Source organism: Diuraphis noxia, unplaced genomic scaffold (genome assembly GCF_037042655.1).
Source record: "Diuraphis noxia isolate RWA-SAM2 unplaced genomic scaffold, SU_Dnox_SAM2 contig0004, whole genome shotgun sequence".
In the NCBI taxonomy this organism is placed as follows: domain Eukaryota; kingdom Metazoa; phylum Arthropoda; class Insecta; order Hemiptera; family Aphididae; genus Diuraphis; species Diuraphis noxia.
Window position 1 is genome coordinate 69,323,252 of NW_028301714.1, and position 18,580 is coordinate 69,341,831.

General features: G+C 36.1%; 1 protein-coding gene across 4 annotated transcripts in view; it reads left to right on the forward strand.

The window, feature by feature from the left end:
- LOC107164470 (uncharacterized) overlaps positions 1 to 18,390 on the forward strand; it is a 273,824-nt gene extending 255,434 nt beyond the window's left edge. For all 4 annotated transcript variants that reach the window (XM_015512307.2, XM_015512310.2, XM_015512308.2 and 1 more), the window contains 8 exons: positions 3,536 to 3,625; positions 3,873 to 4,031; positions 4,857 to 5,039; positions 5,211 to 5,346; positions 6,001 to 6,196; positions 8,767 to 10,498; positions 13,445 to 13,781; positions 16,742 to 18,390. In XM_015512307.2, coding sequence (XP_015367793.2) covers positions 3,536 to 3,625; positions 3,873 to 4,031; positions 4,857 to 5,039; positions 5,211 to 5,346; positions 6,001 to 6,196; positions 8,767 to 10,498; positions 13,445 to 13,781; positions 16,742 to 17,160 — 3,252 coding nt within the window. In that variant the 3' untranslated portion in view covers positions 17,161 to 18,390. The remainder of the gene's footprint in view (positions 1 to 3,535; positions 3,626 to 3,872; positions 4,032 to 4,856; positions 5,040 to 5,210; positions 5,347 to 6,000; positions 6,197 to 8,766; positions 10,499 to 13,444; positions 13,782 to 16,741) is intronic.
- Positions 18,391 to 18,580: the final 190 nt, after the last annotated feature.

Sequence of the window (18,580 nt, forward strand, 5' to 3'; positions counted from 1 at the left end):
CGCTTCATTCGTTGGATGGTTTGTTGTAAAACTTTTGGACCAGACAGTCGAGTGGTCTGAAATGAAAAAAAAAAAAAGGAAAAATACATAAGTGTCATGCTGCCGCCGTAAGGTTAAAATCCATCTGAAACCGTGATAGCCGGTTTTAGGTACGTTGCAATAAAATGTCAAACGGCGCGTAAATCTTGTTCAAAGAGATTGATGTCATCACGCGTCCAAAAAATGTGATAAATTATTTACATAATATTATTATCACGCATCGATCACGAAACGGCGACCGGAACACGCGTGCACGTCTTCGAAACAAGTTGTTAACGTCACGAAATCGTTAAAAAAAAAATAATCATAAAACAGATCGAGTTTTATAATATATAATATATTTCCGAGGAGAATTTATGCGGCTTTTTTCACACTCGCACGTGTATACCTATGACCTTTTGGGGGGGGAGGTCATCTGTTCGCGATTGATAACACAATCGGAAAACACGCGTAAGTCCCGACAGGTCGACGCGGGTGTAAGACCTTTTTTCGTCGTGCATAGTTTAACGCACGCGTGACAGGTTAAACCTCTCTCGTGTTACTTTTACCCGAATTTAAACGAATCATTTATTCGTATAAATAATTTGGCGTAGGTACAGTCGCTTGTCTCTCGATCGCACTTTAATAATCGTCCGATGACACAATCGTAATATTATTTTGCTGCAATATATACCGGTACAGATATTTTAATTTATTTTTCAATTCGATTCCGTGGAGAGGACAGAATTTTATTTGTTTATGACATTACCATTTTGTTCGCAGACAATACTATTATTATTCTTTCAACTATATACATTTATATTATGTTATATGATTATTTACTAAGCATATGTTTACGGTAATTACGTATTTTTATGAATTATGTTATCTTAACATATTTTATTTTAAATTTTAGTATTTATATCGATGGTTTTGAAAAAAAAAATTAATTGAGTAAGTGTAATAGTTGTGTTCTCCAAGCGCTCCTTCCATAAATAGTCGAAGAATGCTCGAGGATGATTCTTGGAAAGGTAAACAATGGGCAATCTTAGACTGTGTGTTTTACTGTGAATGGTCCACCACATTAGCTGCAGAAGGGTTGTTGAAGGGTTGTTCTTTATGTCTTATTACTACATATACAATATACATAAGTGACGTCGGTGTGTTCGATTCAAGTTATTTTGTATGCGTTTCGAGATGTGGTAGGGTCGCCATTAGTTTATTTTATTTTTTATTTCTTTAAGCCTACTCATGATTAGTATCGCATTGGTATATAGACATCTTATTAGTTATTGTATATTTTCCATAATAATTCTAACCTATAATAACCAATAATATAAGCTAAAGTAAATAAATATTTTTTTGAATCAACCCGATCGTTTAACTGATGAGTACCAAAAGTCAATTCCATTTTAATCGACTCTAATAGTATAATTATACCAAGAAATTTAAAATTGTTCATTACATATTCATGTATATAGGTAACTACTGCAGTAAACAATCCGCTCGTATACCTTAATACCTTAACCAATTAAATCGATGTTATAGGCCATCGTAATATACGTAAATCGTGTTTCAGAAAATGTTCTATACAGCGTTGTAAAATAAACAGCCAGCATAACATTAAATTCGAAATCAAGATTATATTGTTCTCCGACAACGACATGAGATGTACCTGTTGGCTTTTATAATATACCTATCTCGTTTAGTATGATTATAGAACATTTTATAACCATCGATCGGTCGTGACTCGCGGGCGTAGGAGGAATATTAGTATAATACACTTATAATGGGCATTAGATATAATGGCGCGAAATGCGATTAGTGTCGGATCGAGCGAAATAGATAATCACGATCAGTAAAAAACTATGACGTATATTATACTTTTTTTTAATCATTATTTTTTATTAATTTAAGTTCCACCGTTTTGCCGATGCACTATATCGTTGACCTATATAGTGATGTAGTGGTGGCGAAAATGTTATCATCATTATAATGCGCGCATTACCTATATATAACTATATCTTGGCAAGTCTGCTCGTGGTTATCGGTTTTACCGCGAAATCGACGTACATTTATTTGCAAGAGAGGCCTTTGAGCCTTGAGGCTTTTACCCAACCGTAAAGTTTACTCAAACACTACTGCACATTTATTTGTGTATACATGTATAAAAAAGGAGAGAGACTTATATTATACCACCGCACGAAAGATTTGGGGCGTTAAGAGAAGAAAGGGTGAGAGAAAAAATCGGGTTGGGGGGGGGGTCGGCACGACGGTATCAATTTATTTATTTATTCGGCCGGTGTCGGGGGAGATCCGCAGCCGTCTTAAGATTAATGATACGCTTTTCGAACTGCTCTGAATTTTTTTTCTCTCTGTCTCTGCCTCTCTTTCTCACACACACTCATATATATTTGCTTACACCAGCTATACTCTCTGCGGGTCGGCCGACAGACGTGCAGACACGAGTCTATAAATCTTCCGCGGTTGTTTCCGCCCCGTTTAGGTACGCTGGTTGTCTATAATAATATATTAATATGATAATAATATACAACGCTGCAGTCGGCTAGGTAAACGTGGAAATATATAACATGCGTGTGGGCACTTGCATCACACACTCTTTCGGACGTGCAGTTTTCGACGAGCGAAACAGAAAAAAAAATTGCTGACGACGTCACGATCGCGTAGGGTCACCGTATAGCCGTATATTAATTTTTTGTAATATAATAATGTAAGTCTGCTAGATCCCCGCGAACCTCTTATCACGCCTGACATTTTTTGTGGGTGTGACATTTTGTTGAGTTGTGCTGTTGTAGTATACTTGCAGGAAACACAAAAGTGTCGAAAACTCTATTGGCGAAAACAAAGTACAACAAATTCTGGGATTAATTCAACAATGTCCAACAAGTTTGTTGGTTGTGTTTCACGTGTGTCTGTCATAGTTGTGATGCTAACTTTAGGAAGGTCTTGTTATGTATATATTGCGGTACTGCGTTCTCTTGAGCGACACTTATTGCGGAAATGCGCAGTGCTCAAGTCGTCGAGGGTATAAAATAAATACGGAGGGCCTTCGAGATAAAAATTCTATGCTCCAACGTATTTTTAAACCATTCCTCTATTTAACGCCACAAAGTCTTCCGGTTCGAAAACCGATATTCTATAACAATAATATAATAGAACGAACAAACAGTGTAACATTACAAAATATGTTCAGAGTAAGGTGATTTACGACTTAAGTATTTATGGAAATAATGCAACGTGGTTTGGAATTTGGTGGGAATATTAGACGTCTTCAACAAGCCAGGCTAGCAAACCGCAGTTTGGTATAATTTATTTTAAAAACATCGTAAGAGCTTTGGCTAAACTACTTAAACCTTAGATACAAACGTATAATATATATAATATATATATACCTAACCTAACCTATTCTATAACTTTTATTGTCCCCAATCACTGCGAAACGTTAACATAAATCGGGCGAAACCATGTATTAACAAATCCGTATTTTTCGTTTCAGAATCAAATCCTGCAACTCCAAAACGCAATCACCAAACTCAAGATTGAAAACGAAACGTTGAAAAAGCAGATCGACACTCTCGAAGCAACGGTAACACTAATATAATAAATATAACTGTAAAAGGTCTTATTATCTTATATGCAACACGAATCCACCCCCCTCCCCCGCAAATTTCGTTAGCAAAATGTGACTTTTTTTATTTTTGAACACTTACCACACACAATCTAACAAAAAAGATACGAGCTCTTTTGGGGAATATCGATTTAGCGTGTACGTGACAGCCATCACACAATTTGTGAGACATCGTTTGATCTTATGTCTTATTTGTCTTCCGCAGGGCATCAGCCAAGTACAAAAGGCGCTTGTCGAACGGCTCCGGATATTGGAACACGAGAAAAACCGCATCGAACGCGAGGGTGAACAACAGCGCAAACAGTACGAGAGGTGTCTAGACGACGTGGCCAAACAGGTGGTCAAAGCGGTCCTGTCACAAAAAGTAAGCATCGCCGCACGGATTGTCAATATAATATATAACACGACGATATAATATTATTATGTTCAGACTTGTTTTTAATTTTTTCTCAGAGCAGTAATTTAAAAAACCTCGTTAATATGACTTATAGACGTCAGGTTCGTGCTTAAAATGTTGACGCCCTCAAGTCATTGGAAACTTTATAAAAACATATGCGCATACAAATTCCCTATATGTTCTCTACCCAACCATGGATTTTAGCTTCCGTCACAAATTTTTCATCCAACAAAACAGTTTTTATTCATATATTTACTCGTCATAATTACAATTTTTAATTAGCAAAAAGTAATATCAAATATTATTTTGTGAACATGAAAAACAAGCTTTTATAGTTTGTTCCTTTAATTTTATTATACTCACATTACGACCGTGTTGAATTACCACTGCAGTGTAATTGTAATCGAACATTTTTTGCAAGGACGTCCGAACATTAAAATAATATATATTCCAGATAAAAGTTTTATCAGTTGGCGTTATTATACTCGGAAGTATGAGAAATTTTCATATTTTTTTTTAAGTTTAAAAATTCATAGGGATGACTAATATTTTAAACTTTCCTATAGTATGCATTTTCAACTTTTTATTTTTAATTTAGAAGAAGGTAATTCTTTTTATTCGTGTATCCTTTATCGAAATATTGCGCTCTGGCTTACACAATACAATAATAAAATAAAATAAAATACACTCAACTTGCAGTGCAGGACAGCGCGAAAATATTTTTCGTCGCCATCACTCAATACTCATCATAATATGGTAAAATAAATATTAACGTTTCTTTTTCGCTCGCAGGGTCTGCGCGAAGAGATATCCTCACTCCAGCACCGTGTCAAAGAGCTCGAGGCCGGAAACTGCGCACTATCCACACTTCTGGTGCAACGGCTCCAGGGCCAGAAGATTAACTATTCACCGAACACAATGCCGGTAGCCGAGAGTCGATCGGTCATGTTCGACATCCATCGGTCGCCGTCCGTGGTGAGTCACACGATATTATAATAGACGCAATAATAATAATATTATAATCGTTATTGATGCGACTACGTGTGATTAATCTTTTTTAAATGATAACGCATTGTTGTTGTTGTCGTCGTCGCGGTTAGGTTTATTTGATAATTATTATTAATCATTTTTTATTTACCCCCACAGAAAATGGCTATTGAGCGACCGGCGAGTTGCGATCTCACCAAGGGGCTGAAGAGATTAAAAAATGACGGATGGCAGACGGCCGTGTCGTACCACCGACCGCAGTCGTTGAATCTAGAGATTTGTTGCTCGCACAACGGTAAGATAATGTTAAACTGGTTGATATATACATTGGGGTGACAACCTGTTGAGGAATTTTTTTATTGAAATTTTGTCTATCATTTAATACCACACACACGAACAATACTAATAAATCATGTGTTAAAATTAATAATTTTAATATTATGTAGGTCATGACATTGCATACTAAAATATAAAGAAATTGCACTTATTCTTTTGTTGGCCCTTGATAAAGTTAATAACTACTAAACCGATTTCGATTTAGTTTTCGCTACTATATCTATTTAGGGTATATTATATAATATTATGGTTGTCCCATTTCCTGGAAAACTGAGTGGTATAAGTTGTAAGTAAACCTGTGGCGCTATCTGTTCGTTGTGTTTACCACGACGTTTCAATTTCTTTCCTATAAAAGAATTGTTTCACCATTCGGACAGAGTCATGATGTTTTGCAAATAGTTAAAAAACGACCGAAAAAAATAAATTATACAATGTGTGTGCACAAAATATGACCAATAAAATTTCGGGCAATAGAATTTTGAATATGGCCAAACGGTAGTTGACGGCCATCTTTATTATAGTTGTCTCGGCCACGCTTTATAGTGACAACGAAATTAAAAAAAAAAAAAAACAATATGAAAATTAATCGTGTGCATTGTTCATTGTCGTGCAGTTGAAGATTCGACGAAATGCGACAGAGTTCTCGGTGACGAGACGCCTGAGAGTGGTAACCGAGACGAAGGGTATTCGACCATGTCAAGCGACGTGCAAGGCACGACCGAACCTCCGTCCACTAAAGGATTGGAAGACGTGAAGGAAGCCAACGAGAACGAATCGAACGTGCTCATGGAATCGTCGCCGTGTTCCAGGTACGCATTATTTTAACGTTTTTCTTTTTTTCAATGTTAAGTCAAATAACAAAATATCTTAAATACCTATCTGCAGTGCTCACACACTCAGGATTTATTTTTAAATACAAGTCGTATGTGGGACGACCAACTCGCGATATTCATTTTACCTAACATAAGTTGTTTGCTATTAACTCTTAAAAGATTTTTGCCAAGCAATATAATTATTAACTAAGAACTCCGTAAAAAAAATAAAAACACTTAATAAAAATACTTTGTATTATAACATTATAGTTTTTAAACACAACAACAACAACAAAAATAATAATTATAATAATAATAATATATTTTACAACATACTAACTTTTTTAATAGCTAAAACCTCTATAGCAGGATCGCCAACTTTTTCTAACAAATAAGCTAACTAAATTAAACAATTTCAGTGATTTACCACTATTTATTTATGTAAATTATTTATGTTATTCCATGCAAAGTTGTAATAAATTGTATGATGATATTCTTTTTTTATATTAATTTTCCGCTGGGAATTTGAATGTTTTTTCGCTGATTAATACTTTACTCTTTATATAAAGCTTAAAAGTGTGTTTGAGATTACTCACGTGAACAACAGATATTGGCATCATGATTTATATTTAATACAGTCGCGACTATTATTCCTCCAAGACCAGCGATCGATTGATTTGTGACCCATATGTTTTATAGGTGTTCAGTCTTTCGAAAACGTGATTTACACCCCAACTTTTTTACCCTGTCATATTTTAATTGTATTTGCTACCATTACCCGTGCGTAGCATTTCTCTGCCTGATAAGGTCGCTCCAAATTACCTAAATATACCTCCTCCACCAGCCTTGCCTATTTATTGCGTGTTAATTACACGCAATTCGCGTTGCGGCAATTACTAATGCAGTTTTTCCCGAAATTAAACAGAGTCCAATTAATATATGTATAATTTAGTATATTACTATTACCATTATTATTCGTCGTTATACTGGAAGCTGTTTGCCGAGTCATAACGAACCATTTAAGGTGTATAATTAATGATGGTAAAAACGCTTTTATATTTATTTCACTCAAATAATTATTTTCATCATTAATTAAATTCCAAAAAAAAAAAACGAAGGCAATACTGTCAAAGTAATAATACTTGCTGTCCCCTTCTACATAATCCTTTGTGGCTAAGAATAATTTAATTACTCCCTATAAACGCGACTGATCCGAAAAAACCAATAATACTTATAGACTTCTAGTATAATATTAATGTACTGCAGTCGAATCTTGATATAACTCGAATCTCGAGGAAAATGAAAATAAATTTGACTTGATATGTATTTTCTAATTATACCTTAAACTATCTTAAACACACTTCAAGGGGCGAGAACAAAATTCGATTTATTGAAGTTTTTGAGTTCTATTGGAATCTGAGTTATCGAGACTAGTCTATTGTAATAATTAATAACATAACTGATATTCTAGTAGACTTCGAACTGTCCATTTTATTATAATCTACAGTTTTTATGTACATCAAATTATATACTAACTTTATACTGTTTGTATTGTAAATTAATATATTATTAAATAGGCTCTGTCTGGTATATCCATATAGGTACAGGTATAGTTAGCGTGCACTATAGTCTGGATATATGCACAATTTCTCGAATGGAGATCGATAATAGTTTTTATTTTATTTCCGTTTAACGGCCATACGACAACGGTTAACTTTGCAGCGGACACTATATTGAGCACAGTTATATAGTTTTTAACTACATGCAAAGTGCCAGTTAGGGTTGAATAAATTTCGCGGGTCGCATAAAATGTATCTCGACCTCTGGCAATTACATTAAACTAACTGTGTATTAATGAACCGTTTCGAATAAATCGACTTTAATGGATATAAAAAATAAATAAATAAGAGATAGAACTCATTAAAAAAAAAAATTACCGAGCGATTCGTTATGGCATTTACTCGAACTTAGTGTCTGTGCAGTGAATCCGTGATTTTTATTAATATTATTGAATAATATTTTACTCGTCGTGCAGCGAAATAATAATAATCGGACAAGTTACATAATTGTTTATAGATAATAATACTAACACAATAATATTTATATCGTTTATAATAATTAGTGTAGTATTGTAGTGTAAAATAATAACTTCTTGGTTTTGATAAAAGTTAATTTGTATAGTTAATCATAATTTTCAGGGCACTTTTTCAATCTATATAAGTTTATTATTATTTTTTAATAAAGTCAGTTGATTTGTCAATTAGGAATTTATGTTTGTTTTCACAATTATATGTATGACCGCGGTTATCAGCATGTTGATTTGTTCACGAATTCGGAATAGATTTTTGACATGTGCTCTGGAGTATTAAGGTTTTAATGTCCTGCAGAAGTATCACCCAAGTGGCTTCACATACAATATTTTCTGATATTTTCTGATATTTTCCTTATTTTATAGTATAATTATTTTACACCATACGAAATAATAATAATATTTCAGAGTGATAAATGACCTTAAAATACTTAGAAAAATGTGATTTCAATCAAAGCGTTTTGATGTTTTACTATAGGGTGATGAACAGCGAGGACACGGATGTGATATTCGTGCCACTCAGCCTTTCGTTCAGCTTCATCAACCCACGTCACAGTTATCCACCGCTGCGATGCATGCCGGCGATGCACAACATCATGCGCAGCTACTCGGACTCGCATCTTTTTCTTAAGCTGGCCGCGGCCACGGGTGGCTTCGCCGAGGACGAAGACCGGACGTCGTGGTACAGCGGTGGCGAGCTTTGGGACATGGACTATGTGCAGCACTGGCTCCGGTTGGACGAGACGCGCACCGCCATCCAGCAACGGATGGAGTACGACGCGGCCGAGCTGGAAGACTGGAGTATGGACGACGGCACTGGGACGGCGACTGCGTGGAAGCGGATGTCGGCGGTGGACGGAAAACTGCAACAGTCGTTGCCGTGCATCGAAGAAGACGACCCTACCGGCTCGTCGTCGACATCCTGTGGCCGTAAAGGTGACCTACTACAAGACATTGGATCGACCAGAGACATGTCGTGGTGTCACTTCCAGCAGCACCACCACCACCACCATCACCATCACCACCAACAACAGCAACAACCACATCAACACCAACAACACCCCTACGCACAGCCGGGCCAAATCCACAATCAACACCAGCACGACTGTCAGCAGCAGCAACAACACAACCACCACAACCACCACCATCACCCTTACCATCACCTTCACCAACACCAGAACCAGCACCAGCAGTCGTCTTTCGGTTCAGGTTCACCGGGTGGTGACTCGTGGTCGAGTGCGGACGAGTACGCGGCAGCCGACACACCACCGTCCAAGAGGTCGTCGGTCAGCTGCTCCGCTGACAGCATCGAACTGCTTCCACCACCTGGCCCGATCGTCGGCACCGATTTCACTCGTGACTTTTACCGACTGGTCAAGTTCGAAAGCTCCAAAAGCCTGGCGTCCACCTCGTCACGGAGCGTAACGGGCGGAGGATGCGACCACGGGACGCCGCCGGCGGTCGAGGCGCAGTCGGACCGCGACCAGGCCCTGCAGAGCGTGCTGGACTTCATCGCCGAACAGCAACAGTACTGCTTGTCGCGGCAGGCCGAAGACAAACGAGAGCCACCGCGAGTGCCGTCGCCTGTGGTCCAAGACGAGGATTGCCATCACCAACCGGTGACCGATGTCGGGCCTCAGACACCGCCACCACTACCCACCTTGCCGACGGCCAATCCGACGCCACCGGTTGCGCTGCTGGTGGCGCATCAGACGTACGACAGCAACAGCTGCAGCGACAACCTGCTCAACTCCAAGGACAGCGGGCTGTGCGGCAGCGACGTGGAGATCGAGTGTCTGCCCGAGGACTGCAGTTACGTGGCCGACCAATCGCCGACGGCCGCGTCCACGCCGCTGTCCACGCTGCTTAGGACCGTGGTGGAGGAAGACGAAGAGGCGTCAGCCAAGTCGACGTCACCGCAGCCACCGTCGTCGTCCGTCTGCGGTGGCGGTTCGAGCAGTGGATGTACGGCCGACACCACGGTGTGCATGGTCACCGCGTGGGCGGCCGCGTCGTCCAAGGATCTGATCGACCAATTGAACTGGATGGACGGTTGCGGCGGAGCACACGCCCACTTCGGCACGTCACCCGAGGACGATGACGTCGTCGAACGTCGCTCTCCGTCGTCGTCGCCCGACCTGGACGAGGCGTGCTGTTGTCCCACCGGGTGGGTGCACGTCGAACGAGACATCGACTTCGCCGACCCAAAGGTATTCGAAATCAATGTTTTAACTTACACAGACATGATCGGTGGCGTTGGTCAGTCTAAGACCGTAACGCATACCACCGAACGAATCTATATATCGCATTTTCATATGATTTCTTTTTCAAGTCATCGGATTTGATGAAATCAAATTTGGTTTCAAACATTTTATCCGATAACTAGGTTAATTATTACAATTATTGGTACGGGGTATACTTTAAGACAAAACAATAATATTCTTTAACCATCATTTAACTGTGCTTTATTGACGCAGGATCATTCGGACCATGACTAAATAATAGGTATGATCACAAAAAAAAAAAAATATTATTATATAATATTTTGACCGGTTGGTGCATCCCCTCTTCACTGATCTAATACGAACAAAATCATTGCAAATAGTTCACCATTTCTTATTGGTCGGAAATATTAATATAATATGATAGAAATGGAGAACTACGCGATGGACGAGGCAAGGGTGTTATGCGTATTAAAAATGTATGATTTACTCAGATATTAAATATTTTATTTTGACAACAGTCACATTGCATAGTACCTACAATATTATTCTACAATATAATAATTGCATAATGCTAAACACGCAGCCAATCATACGTAACCTACACGTATATTGTCTATATTGAACTCCTTAATTAAAAAAAACTACAACATTAAAACGACACTTATTGTTATTACGGTACCCAAAGTGGACTGGTAATTAAACACTCTCTGTATCAATCACTGTAGTGTATATATAATATACATTCCTAGAGCTCTAAAGTTCAATCGCTTATTAATGACAATTCATTGATTAATTTTTTTCACAATGACGTTAGGTTAGGGTTAGGTTAGGGTTATACGTACAAGGTGTAACAGATAGAACTGACTTTTGAAATTATTTTTGTTCAAATTATTTTTTTTTCCCATTAAGTGACCCTGTCGTTACATGAGTACTGAAAATAAAAAACTTCAAATTTAATAAAAAAGAGTTTGGTTAAATTCATAATAGCCTATTTGTGAATCTGATTATAAGAGCAATTTTAATGGTAAAAAGATTTATCTCTGTCAAGTAGTTTATTATTTAGAATTTTTTTAAAATTCGATGTTTTTTTTGGTTAAATTAATTTTGAATGTACTAACTTTTTTAAAAATGTGATTTTTTTTGAATTTGCTGACATGAGTATATTTCTTAAATTATTTACTTACCGTATAATATTAACAATTTTTGTCATACGTTTAATTAGCATAATTTTGTTTGTTTTTGTCAGGTCTTTCTTTTACACCATATATATATATAATATATACTATGTATCAGTATTTAGTGTCTCGATGAAAATAGTTTTTGACTCTGTGACAAACTGACAACACACATAATAATACGAATAATACAACCTACTAGTTTCAGACTGTATAGTGATGGGAAACCGCATACGACGTGTCGACGTTTGTTATATTATAATAATACCAATTAAGGCAGGTATTATTTGTTTCGAAGAACTATCTTCTATGGGTTATGTGATTTTTTTTTAATTATAATCTCATTAAAACCCCGCGTAATCAAATCTACTACACAGAAATAAGTTTTCGATAATCTCCTGCAATGTTTGGATGTAATAAACTTTACGATGATAAGACCTCCACTGCAGGCTGTATAATCTGATTATGTAGATGGTTTCCTAATAATTATAGCCCGGGTACTTTAACACTCAATTAGACCAAATGCGTACGGTTATCAGCCGCAGTAGAACATTAAAAAACGTTCATCCCGCTCAGGCCAGTGAATAATAGTATTTTGGTACTTTACAATAATGTATAGTTAATATCATTTCCATCTGACGACAGTAATTATTCGAACTTCAAACATCGATTACGACACCTCTACAATTTATTTTCGTGGTGCACGTGAGCAATAGACGACCGTCAGCGAACTCCTGCAGTGTCATAATCAATTTAAATACTAAACAAAATACAGTATTGTTTTATACACAATAAGACAATACACTCATATTTAATACGCATATTACGCTAGCCCTGTCCCCGAAATGCAAAATCAATTTATTTTATTTTTTGTTCATCATTAGTGCGCCATTAGTGTGAATTTACGCAATTATTTTCAGAATTTGTGCGACATTCGTTATATACTTGGAAAATTAATTTATTCATTTTGCAACTTTCCCCAGCACCCTTTCCAAGAAGAATCACGATTTTCAATTTTTTATTTTGCATATTATTATCCGATAGTCGAAATCGAGCAAACGGCGCAGCATAAAAATAAACAATCTTACGAGGTAATGGTGTACTAAAATTGTATTGGTAAATTTAAATAATATATTTGATAGTAAATATTATACGACCAATAAAACTTGCGCAATTTCGTCGATGGATCTTATTATTGTATTATAGAATATCATTTTTTTTTTGTGTGTTTGATCCCGGACTACGGAATATTGAAATAATATATCAATATTTCCGATAAGTTGGTATACTTTTAAGTATATACTTTACAATATGAACTTCGAACATTGATTGTCGCTATTGTCTTGTAGTTACTCGTTTATAATAACCAATAACTCGTTTAGTCACTAATACTCGTGAAATGCTATAATTTCCGCTCGCGTACCCAACTCCTGCAGTCCTCCAGCTTTAGTACTTTCACTTATAATAAAGGAAAAAATTATAAACTCAACACTAGGCTAGATAATTATCGGCGTTTGTGAGCTTGAGTGTTCGTTATTGTTTCATTCGTTACCACAAGTTTGCAAACACTCTGGAAAATAAGTTAGTTGGCCATCAATACAAATAGTTTTCGGTCAGGTGTTTGATATCGATATAACGACTATTATTTGCAACAATTCGCGTGACTATAAACCTACTTAAGTTTGCACAACTATATACAGCACTTAATGTTACTCTAAATCACTCGTTCTAATACACAATTTCCCATTCGCCGCAGGAACGAGCCAACCTGTTGGACGTCATGTTGGCGTCCAGCCGGAGTTCATCGAGCAGCACGAGCAGCGCGTCGACGGGCGAGGACGACGACGATGACAGCAGCTGCAGCAGTGGCGTCAGTGGCGGGAGTTGCAGTGGCGAGAGCTGCAGCGGCAGAGCCAGCGGTGACTGCAACGGCACGACCGATGATAGTAGCGACGACGAACGTGAGCCGACCAACGACGACGTTACTCGAATGGTCGGCAGACGGCCGACTGCCGAGGCTGGTATCGATGCGACTAACGAGGAATCGTACAATCGTCTGCACAAGTTGCACCGGGTGCGCAGACAGAAAAAAGGTAAATTAATATTGCAGTAAAATATGAAAAACACAAAAATCGATACTTACAGCGGTATTATTCTAAAACGTACGATGTTCGAATGCCTACGTCGTCGTAGTAACTATTTATAAACCTCATGTGTTCGAGCTTGAAATTTCGTGAAATTTTTTTGTGATACTTTTTGGGACACGAAAATAAAGCCTTACATAATAAATAACCTACACTACACTACGTAACACATAATAATCCTATTGTTTTATCTTTGTATAATATTATTAATAATAAATTAATTTCAATCGAATTTTTTCCAATACAAATCTAATATTCGACTGTGATGTCGACAATGACGGGCCATAATTGTTTTTTATATATTAGTATATTATATACCCTCTGTTAAGAATCTTCATTTCATCCTCACGTACTTGCAACACGAATTTTTGTGTTTATCATTTAAGTTATCGAAGACATATTTTCAAAAGTTGTTTTTAAATAGATATAGGTATGTGAACTAAAGGCGTCCACCCGTTAAATCAATACACTACCAATCAGTAGCGTATATAGAAAATATTTTTGGGGTGGGCTATAATATATAATGACTAACAATAATTATCTAGCACCTAGAGACTACAATATAGTTAACAGTTAATACTGTAATTTCGGGAGGGGCTGCAGCCCACTAGGCTCCCCTATATATGCCACTGCTACCAATTATTGGTAAGAGTTATAATAACTAATTTATATATAAATTAATCCTTCGAACAATGCATTTATTATGAAATCAGTTTTGAATGCTTAGTAAGAATTTTTTTTTTTGTTAAATTATTATTCATTATTGTTTGATGCTCGAGCTTAAGCTTTTAAATTTAAATTAACTTTTTTTTATCATTTAATTGGATTAGTCATTCGAGTAAGTACCACGTATAAACGCGTCACATAGAAATTAATAGGTAATTTAATAATATAATAGTGTAATAGTGATGACAAAACATACGGTGAGAAATTTAAAAATCAAAAACGCATTCGGGAAAACGTTCATCTAAGAATCGAAACAACAAACCACAATATTTTATAATATTATATTTTTAAAATCATCAAGTTTTCCGATAATATGCCGACTTGGGTTCGGACTACTTTCGCTAAAATATTAATTGGTCGATGTGTATATATTGTATTGTCAAAGGAATTTATTTGCGTTAAACTACGCACACTGTGTAAAGGTATACATTTATGCAAAACCGTTTTTCATAATATTTTGTATACACTAATGGTTCCATTTGGCGGTCCATAAGATATGTATCTATTATATTGCATTCTAAATAACAGCTGCAGGCGAAATGTTTTTGGAAAGTTTTTTTATTTTTTATATACAACAACAATATTATGGTACCCACACATTATATACCTAGTCGATATAGGTCTACTGCACATAGATATCTATGTAAAGCTATCGAATGACGAACCGTTTATGTTTGCTTTTAAAGTTTATGCGAGCGGAATAGTGAAACAAACGTTCGAGCGGTATATCCTTATCACTCGACCGCAAACTAAAATATAATAACATAATACTCTGACATTAAACTTAAAGTGCTTCGTATTTAATAATATAACAGACAGTGATCGCCAGTTTGCTCTGTAAAATGTTAGTCGGATGTTATATCAAATACGTACAATGTATTTATTCGTAACTTTTAGAAAACATTTGTCGTACTGTTTAACTTTTGTTATATGACAAAAGTAATCGAAGGCGGGTTGATATAAAAGAGAGTTTCATCATATTTTGTATCAGTGAAAATCGCGTAATTTCGATATAAGTACGTCGATGTTGGTATTTGTGGTTTAACTCAAAACCAGAAACTATACGGAATATGTCTAGTCGATATTTGCGTGTGGTTAGTTATAACTTACTCGCAAGTACTGATTTTTCAAAAAACGATTTTAGAATCGCTTTTTAAAGTTATTTAAATAGGCAATCGAATTTAGATTTTTTTACATAGGTATACCACAATATTATTATTTTACCAAAGATTAGGTTTAGTATACCATGGCATAATATTTTCTCGATATAGCTTGTTGCTTACAATCATACACATCGACAGCATATTATACAATTAATAATATATAACCGTTCAAATTCGTATTATTCGCCAATTATGACACATATTTTGATGTTTCGCATGCATGGCTGTCAAATGAGTTCATATGATTACCTAGCTGGAATTGCATATTTCGTAAATCTAATAAATAGCAAAACAAAAATAATTACTCGAACTTTAGATATTATTATGAACAAACAGTTGGCCAGTCTTCGTATTTAACCCATATTTGTGCATATATAATTATTAGGGCTGTTCGATTATTACGATAATTATTTATTTTTTATTAGACCATTTTACAGTTTTTATGATATTTGATTAATCAATTAATCCGATTTTTCAAATAATCAAGACGATTAATCGTTGTTTTGACGGTTCGCATTAAATGCTATTTTTAGCGCTTTGTGTATGAGTTTATTTTTTATCGCACACACTAAAAATCGTTTTTCGGTTTGAATATTAACTGTCAATTAATCGAAATAGCTGATCAAAACGTGAAATTAATAATGGATGAGTGGTAAAACAAATAAAAATAATAACCTAGGTTACCAAGTTACCCAATTATAGGTTATATAAAATTATATATATATATATATATATATATATATATATACCATAAATTCACTTACATCAGATCTAAGCTCAATATAGAAGACAACCTGAAAGAAGCTACACAAGTCCACAGCCAAACAACGAAAAAAAATTAATTAATTATTTAAAACTAACTAAACTATACCTGCAACTAATTGAATCTAGATAATATATTTCAATCTATTTTTTTATACTATTATTATTGTTATGTATACATTATTGTTAATGCTTCATACTTGTGTAAAAAAAAAAAAAAATTATATATACAATACCAATAACGATATTAAATTTCAGCGTCCGCCATCCGCGACGGTTTCGGCGTGCTCCGGTGCCCGACAGCGGGACTCCGACAGTCGATCGTGGGCCGCAGCGACTTCTTCGTCCGGTTCGGCGACAAGGAGCGAGAGGCCATCTCCAACTTTGACTTCCTTGACGACCTGTCCACCACGTCGCTGAGCACCGACTCGAGCGACCGCCCGCCGTCGCCCCGCCGGCCGGCCGCGTCCACCTCGGCCGCAGCCACCAACCGCCACGGCAAATACTACTCGTACACGTGTTCCTCGTCGGCCACCGCGGCGGCCGCAAACGCCGCAATGCCCGGCCACCGGCGGCCGTCCACGTCGTCGTCGGTGCTGCCCGCCGACTGCCGCCGGCAACGGCGCCGCCGCTACTCCGGCCTGTCGCTGAGCGATTCGTGCGGCGACTCGGACTGAGATTTTACCCACACCATCCATCCAATGATAATCGGAGGTTGCAACGATATTAAAATAATAATGTTGCGATCGCCATATTGTTTTGTTTATTTTTCTCTCTTTATTTTATCATTTGTATAAACAAATATAATTGTACGATCCGTCGCGCGTCAATATTCTTCCGTCGACTCTTCTGCATCTCACGTTTATTTTTTTAAATTAATATAATATATTATATGATATTATGTATCACCTCCCTCCCCCACATACACTATATTATTATTATTTTTTTTTTTATTATTATTATTATTAAATAAATTATGACGATATGATAATATTATGTACGTTTTCTGTGGTGTTGGACAACATTTCTTGGATTGACACCGATGCAGTCGGCCGCCGTCACCGTTTACACTAAAAATAATAAGATTTTCTTTAAATAAGTTAATTATACGAATAAAAAGTAGGTAAGTAGGTGACGAAACGTACTCACTACAACTCTATAAACGTATAATATGCGTATAACAATTTTCATAAATATTGTCGTCATGAACGTGATTCCAGAGGAGAGGGTGTAACATCGGGACTGATTAGCATCCAAATTTTGGGTATACTTTGGTTGCAGTCTCGTAGTTTATCACCATTTTTGGACTAACTGAAATCACGAGACTTTAGTCCCCTCCCCCCCACCAGTTTTTTTTTCACTGAAATTTGATTATTATAAAATTCAAGTGTATACTATGTAGAGTTTCATGACGTGCCTACCGTATAATATTAATTTGTATAGTCATCGGAGGCGACGCGGTGTTTAGTATTTTTATTATTACTATTATAATAAATTATTATTATTTCATTGCGTTTAACGGTATTGAGTGTACGTAACACTTATATAAAATTATTATTAGTTATATTATTATATATTAATTAATATTATACGTCTTATTGTAGTTATTGTTTCGTTTGTCGGCGCCGCTTGTACCTCGTGAAAAAAAACTGCGTGTTTTATTCTTATTATTATTATTATTATTTTGTCTAATAATAAGAAATTATAAACGTGCATAAAATATTATTATTATTAATATTATATTATGTATATTATGCTATGGTGATTTAAACACGAATCATATTATTGTATAATATAGTCTATATATTATATTATTGTATAACTATTATTATTATTGTCGTATCGATGATATTTATGTGTGTGTGTATTATAAATATATATATAAATATTATATATATACATAAATACATACGTGTTTTTTTTCTCCGCTCATTGCAAAGATTTTTTGTGTCAGATTATGAGTTTTACGGTTTTTCGATGTACAATAGTAATTATATATTATATATCATAGGGTATGTTAAACAATCGTCACATACATATAGATACTAATGTCGTAATAGTATAATACTGCAGTCATTGTAAATAGTAAAAAGATAA